The 21,717-nt window shown below is 37.7% G+C and overlaps 5 protein-coding genes across 7 annotated transcripts; 3 read left to right on the top strand and 2 right to left on the bottom strand.

The window, feature by feature from the left end:
* The first annotated feature begins 2,607 nt into the window (after positions 1–2,607).
* On the top strand, positions 2,608–7,739 carry LOC106353309 (ABC transporter B family member 21). Of its 2 annotated transcripts, none has more exons than XM_013793050.3 (11): positions 2,608–2,775; positions 2,883–3,260; positions 3,350–3,404; positions 3,487–3,662; positions 3,744–4,730; positions 4,888–5,161; positions 5,228–6,069; positions 6,224–6,490; positions 6,585–6,848; positions 6,937–7,230; positions 7,313–7,739. In XM_013793050.3, exons 2-11 carry the CDS (start codon positions 2,895–2,897, stop codon positions 7,664–7,666), a joined length of 3,879 nt encoding a protein of 1,292 aa, XP_013648504.1. In that variant the 5' UTR covers positions 2,608–2,775; positions 2,883–2,894; the 3' UTR covers positions 7,667–7,739. The 2 variants fall into 2 exon arrangements, with proteins under 2 accessions (XP_013648504.1, XP_013648505.1); XM_013793051.3 differs by having other exon boundaries at positions 2,618–2,775; positions 2,870–3,260.
* LOC106353310 (PSME3-interacting protein) lies at positions 7,705–9,152 on the bottom strand. 2 transcript variants are annotated; one of them, XM_013793052.3, is made up of 7 exons: positions 8,982–9,152; positions 8,813–8,887; positions 8,634–8,691; positions 8,507–8,562; positions 8,227–8,289; positions 8,058–8,135; positions 7,705–7,983 (listed from the first exon to the last, which is right to left on the bottom strand). In XM_013793052.3, the coding sequence occupies exons 1-7, from the start codon at positions 9,036–9,038 to the stop codon at positions 7,795–7,797; spliced, it is 576 nt and encodes a 191-aa protein (XP_013648506.1). In that variant the 5' UTR covers positions 9,039–9,152; the 3' UTR covers positions 7,705–7,794. The 2 variants fall into 2 exon arrangements, with proteins under 2 accessions (XP_013648506.1, XP_013648507.1); XM_013793053.3 differs by lacking the exon at positions 8,227–8,289.
* A 148-nt stretch (positions 9,153–9,300) lies between these two features.
* LOC106353308 (L-cysteine desulfhydrase) lies at positions 9,301–11,151 on the bottom strand. Its single transcript, XM_013793049.3, has 2 exons — positions 9,697–11,151; positions 9,301–9,583 (listed from the first exon to the last, which is right to left on the bottom strand). Exon 1 carries the CDS (start codon positions 11,067–11,069, stop codon positions 9,705–9,707), a length of 1,365 nt encoding a protein of 454 aa, XP_013648503.1. The 5' UTR covers positions 11,070–11,151; the 3' UTR covers positions 9,301–9,583; positions 9,697–9,704.
* A 3,244-nt stretch (positions 11,152–14,395) lies between these two features.
* Positions 14,396–17,509, top strand: LOC106353307 (proline--tRNA ligase, cytoplasmic-like). The gene is made up of 12 exons (XM_013793048.3): positions 14,396–14,543; positions 14,746–14,907; positions 15,021–15,110; positions 15,190–15,306; positions 15,394–15,581; positions 15,744–15,810; positions 15,933–16,055; positions 16,149–16,301; positions 16,397–16,681; positions 16,784–17,002; positions 17,093–17,186; positions 17,307–17,509. Exons 2-12 carry the CDS (start codon positions 14,764–14,766, stop codon positions 17,369–17,371), a joined length of 1,545 nt encoding a protein of 514 aa, XP_013648502.1. The 5' UTR covers positions 14,396–14,543; positions 14,746–14,763; the 3' UTR covers positions 17,372–17,509.
* A 241-nt stretch (positions 17,510–17,750) lies between these two features.
* Positions 17,751–21,717, top strand: LOC106356872 (proline--tRNA ligase, cytoplasmic). The gene is made up of 10 exons (XM_013796591.3): positions 17,751–18,686; positions 18,795–18,887; positions 18,973–19,089; positions 19,182–19,369; positions 19,455–19,521; positions 19,612–19,734; positions 19,818–19,970; positions 20,059–20,562; positions 20,633–20,726; positions 20,805–21,717. Exons 1-10 carry the CDS (start codon positions 18,213–18,215, stop codon positions 20,867–20,869), a joined length of 1,878 nt encoding a protein of 625 aa, XP_013652045.1. The 5' UTR covers positions 17,751–18,212; the 3' UTR covers positions 20,870–21,717.

Here is a 21,717-nt window from a genome sequence, read left to right as displayed (position 1 = left end):
AAGTTTACATGATATTAACATAGATATAAAGTACATTTTTAATATTGACATCTGCTAAAAAATATTTTATACTCATATTATTTTTGATTGTTTGTATTTATTTATAACAAAAATTTTAAATAAATGATAACAATAAAAAAAAATTATGGGATGTTTAATAGTTTTAGTAATTTATAATTTTAAAAACAATCAATGCAAAGTTTAAAATCTAAATATTAAGTTGTCAATAATTGTTCAAAATGTTTATCAAAAAAAATTCAAAGCAAATTCGAAATTAAAATACTTATGTATTTCATATGGTATATAATTTATTTTTAAAAAATATTAATATACATATATATATATAGATAATATTTATTAAATGAGACTTCCTACTTCTATAATTTCATAATAATTTGTATCTTGTTATAACATAAATTTTAAACCATGGATCACAAAAATTTCAATGTGAGATTTTTAACAACTTTAGTCATTTATATTCATTTTTAAAAATTCAAAATATAGTATATACGAAAAAATCTAAATTTTTATTATATAGTTAACATGGTTGTTTAATTTATTTTAATTAGTTAAATTTTTTATAATGATAGAGAGTAGAGTAATTTTAATCAAATCTTTATTATTCAAAATCATTAATTGTTATATATATTTTAGCCACATTAGGTAATTCCGTGATTTTTATTTAAGGAAACAATGAAGAACATTTATGATTAGTTTATGGTTAGTTTAATAACAAGTTTATTATATATTTATATGGACCAACATATTTTTCTAAAGATTCTAAGAATAATTGTGGTGATGACATGTGGCTACAAAAATATGTTGTAATGCTTCTCTTTTAATATATAGGGGATATATATATATCTTTTTTATTTGCCCAAAAAATATATCTTGTTTATTAACAAATGGAATAATGAAAATCCAATAATGTATGAATAACAAATTATTTATATGATAAAAAATGTATAATAAAATTCATTGGCTGCTTGAAAGTTGAATGGTATACATTTTATACACTTGGCATTTGTAATGTTGACAAAAGATATTTCAAACTGCATTTTACGTACAACTTACTTATATTATAACAGAAGTAAGTTGGCAATTATGTGATTGACACATGTTTTTAGCATTTTTATTTAAAAATTATAATTTTCAGAAATTGTTTTAGTTGTTTAATTTTTTTAATTAATTACACATAGACTGTTAGGCGGTTGCATACCCACAATTCACGCCATTTACTACTTTCACTATCTTCATTATTATTTTATTGGGTTTTCTAATCATATATCTTCCACAAAATAATTACTGAAGAATAGCACAACAAAAGGTGAGTCTTGAGACTACAAAGCCAGAGGAACTGAAATGAAAGAATTGAAAAACATATTGGGCAACATATTCTCCTTGAAAGGACGACAAGTGTGAGTTAGTTTTTCTTTTATTTTCTAAATGAAAAGCAAGCTATTTTGAACTTTATTTTCATCTACCAGTTTTGTTGATATTCTATATATGTATGGTTGGCGTCACAAAATTGACAGGTAGAGGCAATGAGAGGAACATGAAGATGAATGATCGTTTTCATTTTACTTTTAATCCGTTTCTCATTCCAATTCATTTTGTAAAGCTTTATCATCAATCAAAAATCAAGCTTACGTATACGAGTGGCAAAATTTTCAGCGAAGATCAAACCAGCAAAAAAATCATCTAAAGACTAGATAGAAAATTCACGAACGAAGGCTGGGTTGAAAATAAGGAGTAGCATCTCAAAACCCGGGTTCATGAACTCTAATGGCCTCTTTTGTGAGTTATTACTTTTTTAATCCTATAACTATTCCTTATTTCAGTTCAGAAAAAAAAAACTATTCATTTTTACGTTTCAGTTTATTCCGTGGATCTCTACAACAAGTATTTTTAATACTATTTAAATATTATTTATGAAATCATATCAAGAAATACAAGAGAATCAAAAATAAGAAGAAATGTTAGTATATGAGCATACATTCTTTGGTTAACGTGTTTAATTGCAAAATATAATAATAATGTATTTAGTTGCTATAAATTTTAGACATATGTTTCTTACAAATGTATGCTTTTATCTTAAAATATTTCTCTAACTATTTAATCATACTTGATAAAATATTTCTACTTTTTTTTCTAAAATACAAATATTTTATAATTAAACAGTCATAATAACTGGTGTTTCAAAAAAAAAAGTCATAATAACATATTTATTTTTTAACAAAAACATGTACATTTATACCATTCATATAAAATATCAATATGGATTTGTAGTTTTGTCTGCTTATGATGAATGGCAGTATCATACAATATGAAATGGGGCTAATGGAGTAGGCTAATGTTTTATATTATGAGCAAAGAAAAGTAAATGTTGCTTAGTCAAACCAAGTTTGAAAAATGGTATGAAAATATTATTTTGTGTTCTTTGTTCTATGTGTTAGAAGCTTCCTCTGTTTTTATTCAACAAAGTTGGTTTGGTAATAAGACTTATCCGCAGAGAAGAGACCAAACAAACAACTTGGCGTCTGTCCTGTCACGTCTTCGGGTTTCAACAAGGTCGTTTTTGACGACTATAGTCTTTGTTTCTTGTAGGAAGTAGGTCCCAAACTCCACCTTGAATCAATTCAAATAGACTTAGAATTACTTCAACTTGATTATTCGTCACTGCTTCTTCTTCAAGTAACGAACAAGCGTATATTATTTAAGAAATCCTCCAAGAACTTTATTCCACTGCTATTTTCACACAAGAAGTCTCGTAAGGTACATGCTTCCCTGTTTTTTTTCTTCAAATTCTTGAACTGGTACCTGGCTTTTGTGGAATGAAGTTTATTAATAGTTTATTATTGATATACAGATCTTTGAAACAGGATCATAATACAATGGACGGTATAATGGAATCAGAGGAAGGACTCAAGGTGGATTCACCTAACAGAACAGAAGCAGAGACCTCAAACTCAAAAACCCCTGAAGAAGAAGTTAAGACAGAGTCTGTTCTTAAAGAAGAGAAGAAAAAAACAGATGAGAAGAAGAAGAAAGAAGAGGACGACGAGAAGACAAAAACGGTGCCGTTTCACAAGCTGTTTGCCTTTGCAGATTCCTTTGACATCATTTTGATGATCCTTGGAACTATTGGTGCTGTGGGAAACGGTCTTGGCTTCCCTATCATGACCATCCTATTCGGAGATGTCATTGATGTGTTCGGACAGAACCAAAACAGTTCAGATGTTTCAGACAAGATCGCCAAGGTAAAAATAATAAACAATCTCTATTTTTTTTTTTCCTTTGCTGCTTAGACTCGCAATGATTGGTCTTTGATACAATTTTTTACGCACAGGTTGCTCTGAAGTTTGTATACCTTGGGCTAGGAACTCTAGTGGCAGCCCTACTCCGTAAGAATAGTTCTTTGTTTCTAAGAATCTAGTGTGTTTTGAATGTGAGAGATTTGATCTTTTATGTGTTGTATATAAACAGAGGTTTCTGGTTGGATGATCTCTGGGGAGAGACAAGCTGGAAGAATAAGAAGTTTATATCTAAAAACCATATTGAGACAAGACATTGCCTTCTTCGATGTCGAAACAAACACAGGAGAAGTTGTTGGAAGAATGTCTGGTGACACTGTCCTTATACAAGACGCCATGGGAGAGAAGGTAACACCATAAGTTCCTATGCCTATGGACCGGACCACAAGGCCTTAATCAAAGGTTTAAACTTTCTTGTTTCCTTTGCAGGTTGGTAAGGCTATACAGCTGATATCAACTTTTATCGGTGGATTTGTCATAGCTTTCGCGGAAGGATGGCTTCTTACATTAGTCATGGTATCTTCAATACCACTACTAGTAATCTCTGGTGCAGCTCTAGCCATCGTCATATCGAAAATGGCTTCACGTGGACAAACTTCTTATGCCAAAGCCGCCGTTGTAGTCGAGCAAACAGTTGGATCCATAAGAACCGTTGCATCCTTTACCGGAGAGAAACAAGCTATAAGCAGTTACAATAAACATCTCGTCTCCGCTTATAGAGCAGGTGTGTTTGAAGGAGCTTCCACAGGGCTTGGTCTCGGTACACTCAACATTGTCATCTTTTGCACTTATGCTTTAGCTGTTTGGTACGGTGGGAAGATGATACTGGAGAAAGGGTACACAGGAGGACAAGTTCTCATCATCATCTTCGCGGTTCTAACCGGTTCCATGTCATTAGGACAAGCGTCTCCTTGTTTAAGCGCCTTTGCAGCTGGTCAAGCCGCTGCGTACAAAATGTTCGAAACGATCAAAAGAAAGCCGGAGATTAATGCTTCTGATACAACCGGGAAGGTTCTTGATGATGTTAGAGGAGATATAGAGCTTAGAGATGTTAACTTTAGCTACCCGGCGAGGCCAGAAGAGCAGATCTTTCGCGGGTTTTCGCTCTCTATCTCAAGTGGCTCCACGGTGGCGCTGGTTGGGCAGAGTGGGAGTGGGAAGTCTACTGTTGTGAGTTTGATAGAGAGGTTTTATGATCCGCAGAGTGGTGAAGTGAGGATCGATGGTGTTAACCTTAAAGAGTTTCAGCTGAAATGGATCAGAAGCAAGATAGGACTTGTGAGTCAAGAACCTGTTCTGTTCACTTCGAGTATTAAAGAGAACATTGCTTACGGGAAAGAAGACGCTACGGTTGAAGAGATTCGTAAGGCTACAGAGCTTGCAAATGCATCTAAGTTCATTGATAAGCTTCCTCAGGTTTGAGTCTTTTACTTACCTCTCCTCTGTTTTGTCTCTGTTTTACTCTGTTTTGACTCTGTTTTGCTCTGTATTGCTCTGTTTTGTCTCTGTTTTGAGACTGTTTTGTCTCTGTTTCCATTTTGATGATGTAACTGAAATTAACTGTATGTTTCAGGGTTTAGACACGATGGTTGGAGAACACGGGACTCAGCTTTCAGGTGGACAGAAACAGAGGATCGCGGTGGCTAGAGCGATCTTAAAAGATCCAAGAATCTTGCTTTTAGACGAAGCGACAAGCGCGCTTGATGCAGAGTCAGAGAGAATAGTTCAAGAAGCTCTTGACAGGATCATGGTTAATCGTACAACTGTTGTCGTCGCTCATAGATTAAGCACTGTGAGAAATGCAGACATGATTGCTGTGATTCATCAGGGAAAGATCGTTGAGAAAGGTAAACATCAAAACACATACATGTCCAATCTTGTTTGCTGATGAAACATAAACTTATGATGATCAGGTTCTCACTCTGAGCTCCTAAGAGACCCTGAAGGAGCTTACTCTCAGCTCATACGACTTCAAGAAGACAACAAAAAGTCCGAAGACTCGACGGAAGAGCAGAAGATATCAATGGAGTCTATGAAACGGTCTAGCTTGAGAAAGTCATCGCTAAGCCGGTCTTTAAGCAAAAGATCACCTTCTTTCTCCATGTTTGGTTTTCCAGCAGGTATAGACGCAACCAACGAAACCAAACAAGAGATCAAGGAAGAAGAGACAGAACACAAGAAAGTATCATTCCTTAGAGTAGCAGCTTTAAACAAACCAGAGATTCCAATGCTTATACTCGGATCCATAGCCGCTGTTCTAAACGGAGTGATACTTCCCATCTTTGGGATACTAATCTCAAGCGTGATCAAAGCGTTTTTCAAACCACCTGAGCAGTTAAAATCCGATACAAGCTTTTGGGCAATCATCTTCATGCTTCTTGGTGTAGCTTCAATGGTAGTATACCCGGCGCAAACCATCTTTTTCTCTATAGCCGGATGTAAACTGGTGCAGCGGATAAGATCGATGTGTTTTGAGAAAGTGGTTCATATGGAAGTTGGATGGTTCGATGAGACTGAGAACTCGAGTGGTGCTATTGGAGCTAGGCTTTCTGCTGATGCTGCTACGGTTCGCGGTCTTGTTGGAGATGCATTGGCTCAAACCGTACAGAACCTTGCGTCTGTAACAGCTGGTGTGGTTATTGCCTTTGTGGCGAGCTGGCAGCTAGCTTTCATTGTTTTGGCGATGCTTCCGTTGATTGGGCTTAATGGTTATATTTACATGAAGTTCATGGTTGGCTTCAGTGCAGATGCAAAGGTACAAAGTCATGTCTATAAGTTCAGTAGGAACAATAACTATTTATTAAAAATTTCTTAAAAAAATTTGGAGGCCAAGGCCAATGTTTCATTGGGCTCCGAAGTTGTCTTTGTTTTCTTTGTTTGATGAAAGTATTGATTAAACTATGTGGCAGAGAATGTACGAGGAAGCGAGCCAAGTAGCGAACGATGCGGTAGGGAGCATAAGAACGGTTGCTTCATTCTGTGCAGAGGAGAGAGTGATGAAAATGTATAAGAAGAAATGTGAAGGTCCTATGAAGACAGGTATACGTCAAGGCATAGTTAGCGGTATCGGTTTTGGAGTTTCTTTCTTCGTCCTCTTTGCTTCTTACGCAGCTAGTTTCTATGCTGGTGCAAGGCTTGTCGATGACGGAAAAACAACCTTTGATGCGGTTTTCAGGGTAACAAACCCAAAAAAGAGTTTTCAGACAAGCAAACTAAGATTTCTTGTGTGCTTGTCCACCTTCTAAAGCTTTTGTTTTGTTTTAAAAACAGGTTTTCTTCGCTTTGACAATGGCGGCTGTAGCTATTTCTCAGTCGAGTTCACTGTCTCCTGATTCAAGCAAAGCTAGCAATGCCGCTGCATCCATCTTCGCGGTTATAGACAGAGAATCGAAGATTGATCCAAGTGACGAGTCTGGGAGAGTTCTTGATGATGTCAAAGGAGATATTGAACTTCGTCATGTTAGTTTCAAGTATCCATCAAGACCAGATGTTCAGATCTTCCAGGATCTTTGTCTCTCTATTCGAGCCGGAAAGGTTAAGACATTGATCTTGAAACACGTTTTCAGTTTGGTCTTCTGTTCAATTATGTATTCAACTCTACTCTTTTGTTTTTTTCTCTCAGACAATAGCTTTGGTTGGAGAGAGTGGAAGTGGGAAATCGACAGTGATTGCGTTGCTGCAGAGGTTTTACGATCCTGATTCAGGTCAGATCACTCTTGATGGAGTTGAGATTAAGACCTTGCAGCTGAAATGGCTAAGGCAGCAAACAGGGTTGGTGAGTCAAGAACCGGTTTTGTTCAATGAAACCATCAGAGCAAACATTGCTTACGGAAAAGGAGGAGATGCTTCTGAAACTGAGATCATATCTGCAGCTGAGCTATCTAACGCTCATGGCTTCATTAGTGGACTACAAAAGGTAACTCTAACAGCAACTAAACCAATGTGCAGCACTCAGTTCCAGATTCATACTAAACTGAAAGATGTATTTACAAATGTAGGGTTATGATACAATGGTGGGTGAGAGAGGAGTTCAATTATCAGGAGGGCAGAAGCAGAGAGTGGCTATAGCAAGAGCAATTGTCAAAGACCCTAAGGTGCTGCTACTGGATGAAGCAACAAGCGCTCTAGACGCTGAGTCAGAGCGTGTGGTCCAAGATGCATTGGACAGGGTTATGGTTAACAGAACAACCGTGGTGGTGGCACATCGGTTATCAACAATCAAGAACGCAGATGTAATTGCAGTGGTTAAGAATGGAGTAATAGTTGAGAAAGGAAAGCATGACACTTTGATTAGTATCAAAGATGGTGTCTATGCTTCTTTAGTACAGCTTCATCTAAGTGCTTCTACTTAAAACATTTATATAGATTATATTACCATTTGTGAGTAATATACAGCGGGAATGAAAGTTTCCATTTATAGATTCATTATGAATGTTTGTAGATTCTTGTGTCAGCAAAAAAAAAAAACTAAAAAAAGATGTTAATCATCACCTTCACTTTCATCACTATATGAGACTAAGGCTAACCCTGTTTGTAGAGGTTCAGGAGCGCCAGAGATTGCTTTCTTCTCTTCCTCTGTCGCTTTAACCTTCTTCGGTTGTGGTTTGACTCTTATGATGGTGTTAAATGGACGAGTCGCAGAGTTTCTCTTCCCGGTTGTTTTTGGTTCCTATAAAAGAGATCAAGATACATAAATACACCATGTGGTTTCAAGTGCTCAAGTGTAGAACATGAGGTACTAACTATAGTGGGTGGAGCAGGTGGTGGAAGTGCAGCTTCTTCCGGTTCTTGAGGGGTTGCTGATCGTGCTGCAACCGCTGCCTGAAAAATGGAAACATAATTCAAGTTTGATCCAGCTCCAGCATTTAAGATTTGTTTAACTGTCTTTTTTCAAGATTCACAAGAAATTTACGTGGAAACTACGAATCTGTTGTTCGTCGTCATCTGCTAATTGCCGTTCATATTCTTTCTTTGACTATGGAAACAAATGCAAATGAAGAGATTAAGATGAATATCACTTCAAGCCATCTAGTCATGATCCTTCTTTCCATTATTACTGATTGTCAATAGCTTATAAATATAAACTCATCAATGTTTGACACTTCTAGTTCTCATCCTATTTGCAAGCCTTAAGAGATAAGTTGATTAAACAGGAAAGAAAGTATTGAGCTCTACTTAGAAAGATGGCTCACCATTTCGAGTTTATCGAGAAACTCAGTCTCATCCTCATCAAGGGCTTTGGGTGGTCCTGACAATCCAATTCAAAAGAAGAGTTAACTACATCTTCTCTTAGAGTTTGCAAGAAGTAGAGTGACTAACTATGCTTGAACCGTTCGTTAAACTCAGCGTCCTTCTTGTCTTTGTTCTCTTTCAAAATCTGTAATTAAAGGGAAGCATTGTTCTTTAGTCTTCCATGGAACTTCAATAATCATTCAGCTGCAGTCTGATCAAAAGACTGAAACTTTCAAGGAAAACAGAAACGGGGGAAGCAGAAAAACCTCGTACAAAGCCCTGTCTCTCTGGAAGGTTCCATCTTCAACTCTTTCGCCTCTTTCTTTCTTCGATTCCTCTAACTGCCTCACACCAAAATTCAATTGCTCAGAAAATATTAAGATGGAACCTACAAAGCTACGGATTCGATAGAGAGGCAAGAGAAGGAGAGACAACCTGTTCCTCCGAGACGAAATTGAGTAACCTAATAGGCTTCTCTGTCTGTTCACCCATCTTCTTCTTCTTCTTCTTCTACTTCCGTTGTCTCCGGTCGGCTTTAATACATACTCTTTTCTTTTCCGACAAAACCGACGACACGTCACTTAAATTTTCAAAGTTTTCAAATCTCCAGATAAACCCATCGAGTTATTATTTATTCGGGTTTGACCCTACAGGTTTCATCCCATCAGTTTAGTACCTACTCACTTACTCAAGGAGTCGAGATAGACCAGCATGTAATGCACATGCTTATTTGTTTATCAACACGATGGTGAAATATTGGATAAAATGTCTTAAATAACGAAAAATTGTCGGAATGGAATACATATTTTGAAGGAAGAATGTCTAATGAACATTGACTTTATTGGACAATAATTATACAAAAGGTGTTAACCGTTAAAAACACATTAAAAAGCCTCCTCAAGGTTAGCCTCTTCTTCCATTGCACGCCGCTCCACCACAAGCTCATCAACAATAAAGTTACCTCCGGGACCTTGGCTAGTGGCTCTGGCTCCTCCTCCTCTAAAGCCTTATTGTTACACCGGAATATATCAAACTATCTGCCACCAAACCAAACCAAAAGTATCACATAAGAGTATGGAACAAGACATAAAGCATTCTATTAGATATATGTAGCTTGAGTGAACTCTAGATTGTGAATTTAAAGGCATACCTGGCTTACTACACGGGAGGAAGGTTTTGACAAGTCCTCTGATCCTTGACTAACTCTGTTATTGCGTCTCTCAGTCTCTCGTAATCCTCTGTTTCGTTATAAACCTGACGAGATATCCGAACGTACGCAGTGATAACCCCACTGTCTTTATCTTTCACTCCTTCCTCGCCATCCCTCAACCCAAGAAAATAAACCGGAACCTCCACCGAACGATGCACCCGCAGATACGCCCGCAACTTAACAGCATCATCATCGCTTTCAACACAGAGTTTTGAAGGCAAACCGATCATAACCATCCCAACACACATCTCAGGAGGCGACCCAAGATTCGTTCCCCAAGCACTACACAGCATCAACCCCATCCTCACAGCTTCATCATGGTTCCTCTCCATTATCCCATCGATCCCTCCCTCGAACCTCTTCACAAACTCCATCACAGACGGAACCACAAGCTGCGAGCTGTAATCCCTAGTCCCAATCCAAGCACTCTCTATAGCCAAACCATTCCCAAACTCATGAGACACCACAGGGTGATGAACATCAAGCTCAGAACTCCGTTTCTTGCAGTAGAAAAACGCGATAGAAGGCGGACAAAAGAACCATTTATGCAGATTGCTCACATAGTAATCAGCACCAATCTCTTTAACATCAACCTTAACACTCCCAATGGCATGTGCCGCGTCGACAAAAACCTCCTCCACACCTTCCTCTCTGCAGACCTTAACCAACTCTCGCACCGGCATCAAAACACACGGCATCGACGTTATATGATCAATGATAGCTAACCTAACCGTTCTACCGTTCGCTCTACCTTTCTTTAACCCTTCCCTAAACGCAGAGACAATCTCATCGTTCGAACTCACAGGGAAAGGCAACCTAACCTCAACGGTGGATCCTCCAACACGTGACACGTAAGCCTGAATCGACTTCTTCACGCTCTGAAACGCGCAGTGAAACATCACCACAGTGTCTTCCTTCTGATACCTCCCTTCCGAGAAACACCTCCCGACTCTCTGAAGCACAATCGCCGCCGCCGTCGTCGCGTTATCCAACAGCGACACCTCGTCGACGTCGTCGGCGTTGATCAGGTCGCTGATCACGGCTCTGGAAGCGAGCAGTCCGCGGCGGAGGCCGTTGAAGTAGAACTCGTCCGGCTGGCGGAGAAAGCGTAGCTGCCACTCGCGCTGCGCGTCGAGGACGGAGCTCGGACAGCAGCCGAAGCTGCCGTTGTTGACTCTGGCGACGCCGGTGTGGTGGTGGGCGAACTCGGAGCGGATGTCTGACTCGGTTAGGAACTCGGAGAGGCGCGGCTTCTTAGGGTCGCGGTGGTTGTGATTCGTGGAATCGCCGTTCCGCCGATCGTCCGCCGCCATCGGGATAAGAATCTCCTCCCTCTAGGGTTTCGTCTTCGATTTAGTGGTGCGGTGACACTTTTGCGCTTCCCGACAACGACTCACAAATATTTCAAAATTTAATGATTTTTGTTTTTTTTTTTAATTTTTAATTCGTTTTGATTAAGATAAACGCTAAACGCTGACACACTAATCATGATCTAATATAAATGATGATATTACTAGGGATATTTCTAACGAAGAAATACATGCTGCAATTTGTCACATTGGTGCAGACAAAGCTCCAGGCCCGGATGGGTTAACGGCTCGGTTTTATCAACAATGCTGGGATATCGTAGGAGAAGCAATTTGTGAGGAAGTTAAAGGTTTTTTTGCTACAGGGAAATTATCGCCAGGACTTAACCATACAAATATATGTATGATACCAAAAAATAAGTGTCCTCAAACACTGTCTGAATTTCGTCCAATTGCTCTCTGTAATGTCCTCTACAAAATCATAAGCAAGATTTTGGTTTTTCGGCTGAAATCTTCCCTTGACAAAATTGTCTCGGATTCACAAGCAGCTTTTATTCCAGGTCGATTAATCAATGATAATGTTATGATTGCCCATGAGCTTATGCATTCTCTTAAATCAAGGAAACGAGTGTCTCAGACATATATGGCTGTTAAGACAGACATCACTAAAGCTTATGATCGTGTTGATTGGAATTTTCTCGAAGGTACCTTACGAGCATTTGGATTTGCAGAAAAATGGATATCTTGGGTAATGGCTCTGGTCAGTACAGTTGAATATTCAGTGCTTATTAATGGGGTTCCTCAGGGACATATCATTCCACAGCGGGGGTTACGTCAAGGAGATCCATTATCTCCATATCTATATATTCTCTGTGCTGATATTTTGAGTCATCTAATTGATGTTCAAGTTCGGCGTAAGAAAATAAATGGTATTAAAATTGGACAAGGGACTCCATCTATTACTCATCTATTTTTTGCGGATGACTCTCTCTTTTTCTGCATTGCTAATCAAAAAAATTGCAAAGCTCTAAAAGAAGTGTTTGATATCTATGAAAAATGCTCTGGTCAAAAAATAAATCAAGACAAATCAGTAATAACTTTTGGTTCTAAGGTTCATGGTTCTAAACAAGACTCCTTGAAACACATCCTCGGAATCTCAAATCATGGTGGTGGTGGGAAGTATTTGGGTCTACCAGAGCAGTTTGGACGGAAAAAAAAGAAATGTTTAGTACAGTTGTTCAACGTGTTAAACAGAGAACGTCTCATTGGAGTACTAAATTTCTTTCACCAGCTGGTAAAGAAGTTATGATCAAATCGGTTGCCGTATCAACCCCTATTTATTCTATGTCACACTTTAAACTCCCTGTTGCAACAACACAAGAGATAGATGCCATTTTAATGAGATTCTGGTGGGGAAAAAATGATCTTAAAGGTCTACCATGGGTGGCTTGGAAAAAATTACAGTATACGAAGAAAGAAGGAGGACTTGGATTCAAAGATTTACCCAAGTTTAATGATGCTCTGCTTGCCAAACAAGCATGGCGAATCTACTCAAAACCAAACTGTCTTTTTTCCAAACTTTATAAAGCCCGATATCTTAAAGGAAAACAACTTCTAGAAGGGAAAACATGTCGTAAGCAGTCATATGGATGGAAATCTTTGCTTGCTGGTATTGATGTTTTAAAGAAAGGATGTAGCTACATTGTGGGAAATGGCAAAGATATACGAGTTTTTCAAGATAACTGGTTACCTGTTATTCCACCTCGGCCTGCTTCTACAACAATGAATTGTGATTTATTCGTTAGTGATTTGATCACAACTTCACCTTACAAACATTGGAATCCGGTGGCACTACAGTCCTATTTATGCGACGAGGACCAACGTCTCGTAAGCCAGATATATTTAAGCCAAACAGAAAAAGAAGATAAGTTGATTTGGAGTCATACACGAGATGGAAACTATACGGTGTCTTCTGGGTATAAGGTTGCTAGGCATGCACCAGATTATTTGATTGAAGCCCCTCCAATTCCTTATGGTGATCCTATTCTAAAGGATAAGGTTTGGAAATTAAATATAATGCCCAAACTTAACCTTTTTCTTTGGCGTATTCTATCAAAGGCTATTGGAACAACTACAAGACTAAATTCAAGAGGAATGAATTTAGATCCTATCTGCCAGAGATGTGGATTGGCAGAAGAGACAATCGACCATTGTTTTTTCACGTGCCCCGATTCAATATGTATTTGGAGACTTTCAAATCTACCTTTTATGGGTCCATTATTAACAAATGATTCTATGGACAATAAAATCGGGTTTCTGCTGAATATTCAAGGCGTACAATCTCTTTCTCTTTATCAACGGTTATTACCTTTTTGGTTACTATGGCGTATATGGAAAAAGAGGAATTTCCTTCTTTTTAGGAAACAATACTGCAACCAAATGTCATAGTGGACAATGCTTGCGCTGACGTAAGAGAATGGATATCTCATTTATGTTCATCATCTCCTACAGTAAACAATACAAGTGTAGGTTCTTCTTTGCATGCCTTATCATCATGGAAACGTCCAGATCAGGGTTTTCTAAAATGTAATTACGATGCTGCATATGATTTAAATTCGAACCAAGTTCGAGGTGCATGGATTATCCGGAACTGTTATGGTCATCCTTATATGTGGGGTTCGGCTAATTTGGGGTTCGCTAATTCCAGTTTAGTTGCAGAGACAATGGCTTTACTGGTGGCAATGCAGAATGCTTGGATAGGAGGATATAGTGATATGATTTTCGAAGGGGACTCAGAAATCTTGGTTACAATGATTAATGATCATCTAACAAATCCAACCATTCAGAATCTTCTTGAAGAAATTAATAGATTGAAGAATAGGCTTTCTACAACAACATTTACTTTTGTCAAACGTAATGGAAATCAAGCCGCGCATGAAATTGTTCGCCATGGTCCAGCAAATTCTATTTTTGAAAATTGTAAAGTTTATCCACCTAAGTGGTTAACTCCAACTTTGTATTCAGATATTATGCTTTCATATTAATAAAATTTAAGTTTGTCGAAAAAAAAAAAATTAAATGTTTAAACTTGGGCCAAAATTTGAAATGGGCCTATAAAATGGGGGTATTGTTAGGTCGAGCTATCTGACATGTGAGATTATAAAATAGCATTTCCATGACCTAACCATTATTCAAGTTGCCAATGTGGAATGTGATTAGAATATTATCCATTTTTTCTCCATTACAGTATAGTTAATGCATTAAACGTTGACTTAATGACTAAAATTGGGCCTAGCCCATTTTAAATTGAGAATAAGCGTAGAGATAGATGAGTCCTAACACGTGGCGAGATATAAGTGGGTGTAGTTCAGTGAGAAAGCTCGCTAAAAGTGAGTCAAAGGGTTTACAAGCTGTAACCGTTTCCCTCTCGATTCGCTCGTTGTTGTTCGCCTCCGCCTTCTTCAGCTCATCGGCGATTTGGTTAGCTTCTTCTTCTCTTACTATCGAATGTTCTCTGTTTGCTTTGTGAATCGATTGAGATTTTGGTTCATTTCCTGGGGAATTTGTAGTCTGAATCGACTCACAGATCTCAAAGTAGCTCTCGATTAGTGCTTAGGTTATACTGAGATGCTTTGTTATTGGAAATTTGATGATAAACGTATCTCTTTCGTAATGCATTCAGAAAGAAGAAAGGGTTGAAATGGCTGGTCCAAGTGGGAAGAAAGAGAAGGTTGACAAGGCAGGTCCAAGTGGTGGTGGAAAGAAGAAGAAGGACGTTAAGAAGGAGACAGGTCTTGGTCTCAGCGTTAAGAAAGATGAGAACTTTGGGGAATGGTACTCTGAGGTTTGTTTGTTTTTTACTCAGTATATTACTACAAGCATGTTCTGATTTGAACATTTGTTTGGTTACAAGCAGGTTTGTTTATTGACGTCTCTCTTTTTTTTATGGCTGTCTAGGTTTGTAAACACGAGATGATTGAGTACTACGATATCTCTGGATGTTACATCCTTAGGCCATGGTCAATGGCTATTTGGGAGATTATGCAAGTGAGTATACCATCGTTGTTTTTTATATTAATTTCTTGCCAATCGCAATGATAGTAAGAACATGTTTGTTTTCATGTAGACTTTCTTTGATGCGGAAATCAAGAAAATGAAGGTGAAGAATTGCTACTTCCCTCTCTTTGTATCTCCTGGTGTCCTCGAGAAGGAGAAGGACCACATCGAGGGTTTCGCTCCAGAGGTGTGTGTGTGTGTATCTTAAATCTTTAGAAGGATTTTTATTTGTGACAGCGAGGCATTTGGCTAACAGATTGGAATGTTTGTTTAGGTTGCTTGGGTTACAAAATCGGGCAAATCTGACTTGGAAGTCCCAATAGCCATTCGTCCAACCAGTGAGACAGTGATGTACCCTTACTACAGCAAGTGGATAAGAGGGCACCGTGACTTGCCTTTGAAGCTTAACCAGTGGTGCAATGTTGTTAGATGGGAGTTCAGCAACCCTACCCCCTTTATCCGGTACTTAAACCATCTTTTACTCCTTTTTAGTTTTCTTGCTTATGCCTTCTTCTTGAGCTAGTTAATTATTTATGCCGTAGATACTGGATTTTTGTATGGGTTTAAACCGTCGAACACAGAAGTTTCTTTCTCATAGCCCATTGTGACGTTTTAAAATTGCAGGAGCCGTGAATTTCTGTGGCAGGAAGGGCACACTGCTTTCGCCACCAAAGAAGAAGCAGATGAAGAGGTAACTGAACTTATTATAACTACTTCCTGAGATCCAACATCTCCCTTTTTTTTGCTGCAAACAAGGTTTCTGTATGTTTACCAGCTTAATATCATTTATCGTACTGCTTCAACTGTTCTCAGGTCCTTCAAATTTTGGAGCTTTACCGTCGCATATATGAAGAGTATCTCGCAGTCCCAGTTGTGAAAGGTATGAAGAGTGAAAATGAGAAGTTTGCTGGGGGACTTTACACTACAAGTGTAGAGGTATGTAATTTTCCTATTCTCGTGTCAGAGACACATTCTTCTTCATTTTTTCTGATGGATTTATTATTTATGGATTAAAAACTGATTTTGTAGGCTTTCATTCCAAACACTGGTCGTGGTGTTCAAGGTGCCACCTCTCATTGTTTGGGACAAAACTTTGCGAAGATGTTTGAGATCAGGTATGAGGATGAGGAAGGAAAGAGAGAAATGGTGTGGCAGAATTCTTGGGCCTACAGTACCAGGACGGTAAATCTTGAGTTATTTTTGTATTCACCTAAGGTTATTCTTCCTCATGAGTTCTCTATTGTTGTTAACTTTTCAACTTTGAATCTTGTATGTAGCTTGGAGTAATGATTATGACTCACGGAGATGACAAAGGCCTGATACTTCCTCCTAAAGTCGCATCTGTGCAAGTCGTTGTGATCCCTGTGCCATACAAAGATGCTAATACCCAAGGAATCTTTGATGCTTGTACTGCTACTGTATCCGCCTTGAGTGAAGCTGGTATCCGTGCTGAAGAAGATTTAAGGGACAACTACTCTCCTGGATGGAAGTATTCAAACTGGGAAATGAAGGGTGTTCCATTGAGAATTGAGATTGGACCCCGAGATCTTGAAAATGATCAGGTCAGCGTGGTTTTTAGCCTGTTGAATATCTCTCCTTTATTCCTTCGGCAGTGGTTTTTGGGTTTAAATATGTACATTTATCTTTGTTTTGCATGGGTATAGGTCAGAACGGTGAGACGGGACAACGGAGTTAAGGAGGATATCCCAAGAGGTAGCTTAGTCGAACATGTTAAGGAACTGCTTGAGAAGATCCAGCAAAACATGTATGAAGTGGCGAGGCAAAAGAGGGAAGCATGCGTGCAAGAAATTAGGACTTGGGATGAGTTTATCAGTGCTCTCAACCAAAAGAAACTTATCTTAGCTCCCTGGTGCGATGAAGAGGTTCGTTACAACTTAAACTCTTGTTTCTTCCGGCTTTTTGTGGAAAATCAACTGTGAGAGAGAATACAATTTTAATCTCATTATTTGCAGGAAGTGGAGAGAGATGTCAAGGCGCGTACTAAAGGTGAAACTGGAGCAGCTAAAACCCTGTGTTCTCCATTTGAACAGCCAGAACTCCCTGAAGGTCATAAACAGAGAACCTTATAATCTCTCTTGAGAAACTCTGCTCATAAATTTTGTTGACCCGCGATTGTTATTGTCACTAGTTAAAGCATATATTGATGTTGTTTTTGTGTTTGTACAGGCACTCTCTGCTTTGCATCTGGAAAGCCTGCGAAGAAATGGACCTATTGGGGCAGGAGTTACTAAGTGTTCAATTTGTCTTGTAAAGACTCATGTTCACTGTGCTTTGATTTGATGATATTTTTGACTCCAAGTTTTTTCAGTTTTTTTTTTCTTAACTGTTTCATTGAATTAAGAACTATAAAGTGATCTTTTGTTTCAAAAGAACTGTTAGAAAAAGGAGAAAAATATGAGATCACCAGTTGAGGTTGAGAAACCAGAAATAGATTTGAAATCCACTGCTTCTGTCTTGTGGGTTACTATGGTTTAAGGATCAGGTCATTAGACACCTGAATCTAGTCTTGAGTTGTTTCATTGCCTAAATTGGTTTATTAGATAAGCACATATATTGACCTTTTCCTTATTTTAATCGTAGTAATTGACCTCTTCCTTATTTTAATCGTAGTAATTTTTTATTGTGTAAAAATAAAGATACTAGAAAATATTCTTTTTTTTTTGGTAAAAGTTAAAATTATCCAATATAACTTTTGGAAATTTTTAGAAAGACAAATCATATATTTACAAAAAGAATGATGAAAATAATGAATTTAAATCGATGAAAATCTGTAGCTGTTTAAGTTTCAAAAAAAAAACCTGGAGCTATTTATTAAAAGTGTGATAAGAATCTAAAAATCATAGTACAGTATATATTTGTAGAATCCACGTAATTTAAACCTTTTACCAGCTTTAATAAACCCCGAAAAAAACCTAGAACTTGAGCGCCAAGTCTGTGGCAAACTTGAGCACCAAGTCTCTGGAAAACTTGAGCCCAAGTATCTGGTATAAAACCATTGGGTCCCCAGTTTACTTTTCATTGTTTCAATTCGCAGAATTAAAAAAAAAAAAACTGTCGCCATTCTCTAGCACGATGAAGAAGAACAGTGCTCGAGTTTATGAACTCAAGGAAGAATTAAGAGCATGCAGGCAGAGGAAAGGCATGACTGTTGACGATTACTACAACAAACTCAAAACTATTTGGGAAGATCTCGCGACTTACCAACACAAACCTAATTCGTGTCTTTGCGGTGGAAGCAACTGCGAAGATGTGAAGACATCTAGGGACGAAGAGAGATTACATCAGTTCCTCTTAGGATTAGATGCTTCAATCTATACCAATGTTAAGAACGAGATCCTTGACATGGACCCATTACCAAGCTTGGAACAAGCTTATTCGATGGTTGCTCAAGAAGAAGAGAATAGGGTTTCGAGTAATCAAGAATTAAGCGGAGAACTTGCCGTTTATGCAATAAGTAGCGTAGAGGAAGAATCTGTGGAGACGGCTGACACCAATCTTGGCGTAACGGTCAAGAAAGATGAAGATTTCGGACAATGGTATTCTCAGGTAATAATACATGGTTTATAAGAATATAATAAGTTAACTGTTTCTAGTTTCTCGTTCTTTTGTCCTAAAACTAGTTTCGTAACATCTGTTTTTATTGTTTTTAAAAAGGTTTGTAGGTGTGGTGAGATGATGGCATACTATGACATAAGTGGATGTTACATTCTAAGGCCAAATGCTATGAAGATTTGGAATATTATGCGAGTGAGTTAACTTCAAAACAAAACAAAAAAACATGTTTCTTTTGTTTTTCAAGCTCAATGATTAATTAAGTACCATTTTTTTGTAGACTTACTTTGATGCTGTATTGGAGAAAGCAGAAGTGGATGAGAATTATTTCCCTCTGTTTGTATCAGCTAGTGTTCTTGAGAAGGAGAAGGATCACGTACAAGGTTTTGCTCCAGAGGTTTGTGTGTATACATTTACTTTAAAAATTCTATTAACTTTTGGGTGTGTTTTTTTAACCAATCTTGGATGCTATGTTAATCTGTTTTAAAGGTTGCATGGGTTACAAAAGCTGGTAAATCTGATTTGAACGTTCCAATTGCAATTCGTCCAACGAGTGAGACTGTGATATATCCTTACTTCAGCAAGTGGATAAAGAGCCACCGTGACTTGCCTTTGAAGCTTAATCAATGGAACAATGTTGTTAGATGGGAGTTTAGCAAACCTACTCCATTCATCAGGTACTCTATTAGATTTTCAATAACTTCTTGAGTTAAGACGCTAATCGTTTTATATGACTTGAATCTTGAATTCTTATCATCGCAGGAGCCGAGAGTTCTTGTGGCAAGAAGGACACACTGCTCACGCTACAGAAGAAGAGGCAGATAAAGAGGTAACACTAGTTTGCCCTTTGTGATCTAAATCTTAACCACTTTAATTTATACTTGAAAAAACATGTTAATTTCTCTGCTTAATTGTTTAGGTTCTTGAGGTTTTGGACCATTACCGTCACCTTTATGAAGAATATCTCGCAGTCCCGGTTGTAAAAGGTATGAAGAGTGAGAATGAGAAGTTTGCAGGTGCACGTTACACCACAAGTGTTGAGGTAAAGTTACATTTAAAATTTTGGACTGATTAGGGAGTTGTCACATAATTCTTTATAAACCAAAAAATGTGATTGTGTTTTAGGCTTTCATACCAGAAACTGGTCGTGGTATACAAGGTGCAACCTCACATTGTCTAGGAACAAAGTTTGCAAAGATGTTTGACATCAAATTTACAAATAAAGAAGGAAAAAACGAACTGGTGTGGCAGAATTCTTGGGCTTATAGTACCAGAACGGTAAAAAAAAATCTTGAAAATCTTTTTTTCAGTTTTGTATAAAAGCTTTTGTTCTTGCTCATATGAAAGTTTTTAACCTTTTTTGAAGATTGGAGTGATGATAATGACTCATGGAGATGACAAAGGATTGGTGAATCCTCCTAAAGTAGCACCAATCCAAGTCATTGTGATCCCAGTGCCATTCAAAGATGCGGATACCAAGGAGATATCTAAAGCTTGCTGTGCCGTGAAAGATGCCTTGCGGGAAGCTGGTTTACGTGCTAAAGAAGATTTGTCTGATAACTATTCTCCTAAGTGGAAGTATTCACACTGGGAGATGAAAGGTGTTCCACTTAGAATTGAGATCGGACCTAGAGATTTAGCCAAAAACCAGGTCAGAACTGTGAGAAGAGATAATGGAGTTAAGGCTGATGTTCCAAGAGTAGGTTTAGTTGAATATGTTATGGAGTTGCTTGGAAAGATTCAGCAAAACATGTTTGATGTAGCTAAGCAGAAGCGAGATGATGCTTGTGTGGTTGTAAAGACTTGGGATGAGTTTGTTGAAGCACTTGGTCAAAAGAAACTCATTTTAGCTCCATGGTGTGATGAAGAGGTAAATGTCACACAAAGACCCTTACAAATTTTTGTAGAAGCCTCTTTTTAATGTCTTGTTGTCTTTGTAGGAGGTTGAAATGGACGTTAAGAGAAGGACCAAAGATGAAGTTGGAGCAGCTAAGACTCTTTGTTCTCCATTTGATCAGCCTGAAATTCCAGAAGGTAGGTTTGACTTTTTATCTCTCTTGAAGCTCAAAATGTTATCGGGACTAATTAAAGCATAATATGTTTTTGTTGCAGGGACTCTATGTTTTGCTTCAGGAAAGCTTGCTAAGAAGTGGACTTATTGGGGCAAGAGTTATTAGGTTCATCCGTTCATTACATGTTTGTTTCTTGTTGCGTCTCTCTTTCTTCTTCGTTTTGATTTTGGTCTGGTTTTGATGCTTAACCATAACATTTCAAGTCCAAATCTATTATTGACTATTGATATTGTTATTGTTATTCATATATTCAGTAAGCTTTTTCTTCTCTCTTGTTGTGTGATGCTCTTTGTTTTGAAGAATTTCTTATGAATTTTAATTTAATACAGATGTTAAGCATATATAAATCATAATATCAAAAACAAACTAGGAATTGACCTATTGATTTAAACTCTTTGATTATAGTCAGTAAGAGAGATGTTTTGTTAAGATAATTAATTTAAATGGTTTGGCTTTTGTCTTAGGAGACGTACGGCCTGGTCCAAAACTTCTAGACAATTTAAAAGTTTAAGTGTACGCTGGGGTACTTAAACTTGATAAATCCGGTCTTTGTTCATTATGATGTTATGTTTGGGTAATCTCTTTAAAGGGATAATTAAGCATAGTAATCATGGGTGTTCCATTGTTCTATTAGACTCCAACAACACGTCTCATCACACTGTCTGTCTTCTTAATTTTCTGTAATCTATTGCCTCCTTTCCGAATAGTATGTTTGTAATTTAAAAAAAAAAATCATTCTAGCTCAACAGAAATATATAAAAACAATCCTTAATTCCACATAGAGGATGTAATAACAATTTATCTACGAGAGTTGACTGCATTTAAGTATAGTCGAAGGTTTGCGCTGCAAATCGAAAAATATTTGTGACTTTCTTGGAACTTGAATGCAATACTTAAATCTTGTTATGATTGTTTATTTGCTTCTCTAGCACATGTGTCGAAAGCACTTCTGA

Source organism: Brassica napus, chromosome A7 (assembly GCF_020379485.1).
Source record: "Brassica napus cultivar Da-Ae chromosome A7, Da-Ae, whole genome shotgun sequence".
In the NCBI taxonomy this organism is placed as follows: Eukaryota; Viridiplantae; Streptophyta; class Magnoliopsida; order Brassicales; family Brassicaceae; genus Brassica; species Brassica napus.
The sequence above is the reverse complement of the archived record's forward strand: the minus strand, read 5'-3'. Positions and strand labels throughout refer to the sequence as shown.

What these genes read in the sequence shown, in the direction of transcription:
- LOC106353309 (XM_013793050.3), top strand. Translation starts at nt 2,895, where the DNA reads ATGGACGGTATAATGGAATCAGAGGAAGGACTCAAGGTGGATTCACCT. An exon ending in TTTCAGACAAGATCGCCAAG is followed by an intron (nt 3,261 to 3,349) that starts GTAAAAATAATA and finishes TTTTACGCACAG; the next exon opens with GTTGCTCTGAAGTTTGTATA. An exon ending in GGGAAAGATCGTTGAGAAAG is followed by an intron (nt 5,162 to 5,227) that starts GTAAACATCAAA and finishes TATGATGATCAG; the next exon opens with GTTCTCACTCTGAGCTCCTA.
- LOC106353307 (XM_013793048.3), top strand. Translation starts at nt 14,764, where the DNA reads ATGGCTGGTCCAAGTGGGAAGAAAGAGAAGGTTGACAAGGCAGGTCCA. An exon ending in TCGAGGGTTTCGCTCCAGAG is followed by an intron (nt 15,307 to 15,393) that starts GTGTGTGTGTGT and finishes ATGTTTGTTTAG; the next exon opens with GTTGCTTGGGTTACAAAATC. An exon ending in AACCCTACCCCCTTTATCCG is followed by an intron (nt 15,582 to 15,743) that starts GTACTTAAACCA and finishes TTAAAATTGCAG; the next exon opens with GAGCCGTGAATTTCTGTGGC.
- LOC106353308 (XM_013793049.3), bottom strand. Translation starts at nt 11,069, where the DNA reads ATGGCGGCGGACGATCGGCGGAACGGCGATTCCACGAATCACAACCAC.
- LOC106353310 (XM_013793052.3), bottom strand. Translation starts at nt 9,038, where the DNA reads ATGGGTGAACAGACAGAGAAGCCTATTAGGTTACTCAATTTCGTCTCG. An exon ending in ATTTCGTCTCGGAGGAACAG is followed by an intron (nt 8,888 to 8,981) that starts GTTGTCTCTCCT and finishes GGTGTGAGGCAG; the next exon opens with TTAGAGGAATCGAAGAAAGA. An exon ending in TTCTCGATAAACTCGAAATG is followed by an intron (nt 8,290 to 8,506) that starts GTGAGCCATCTT and finishes TTGTTTCCATAG; the next exon opens with TCAAAGAAAGAATATGAACG.
- LOC106356872 (XM_013796591.3), top strand. Translation starts at nt 18,213, where the DNA reads ATGAAGAAGAACAGTGCTCGAGTTTATGAACTCAAGGAAGAATTAAGA. An exon ending in TCGGACAATGGTATTCTCAG is followed by an intron (nt 18,687 to 18,794) that starts GTAATAATACAT and finishes GTTTTTAAAAAG; the next exon opens with GTTTGTAGGTGTGGTGAGAT. An exon ending in TACAAGGTTTTGCTCCAGAG is followed by an intron (nt 19,090 to 19,181) that starts GTTTGTGTGTAT and finishes TCTGTTTTAAAG; the next exon opens with GTTGCATGGGTTACAAAAGC.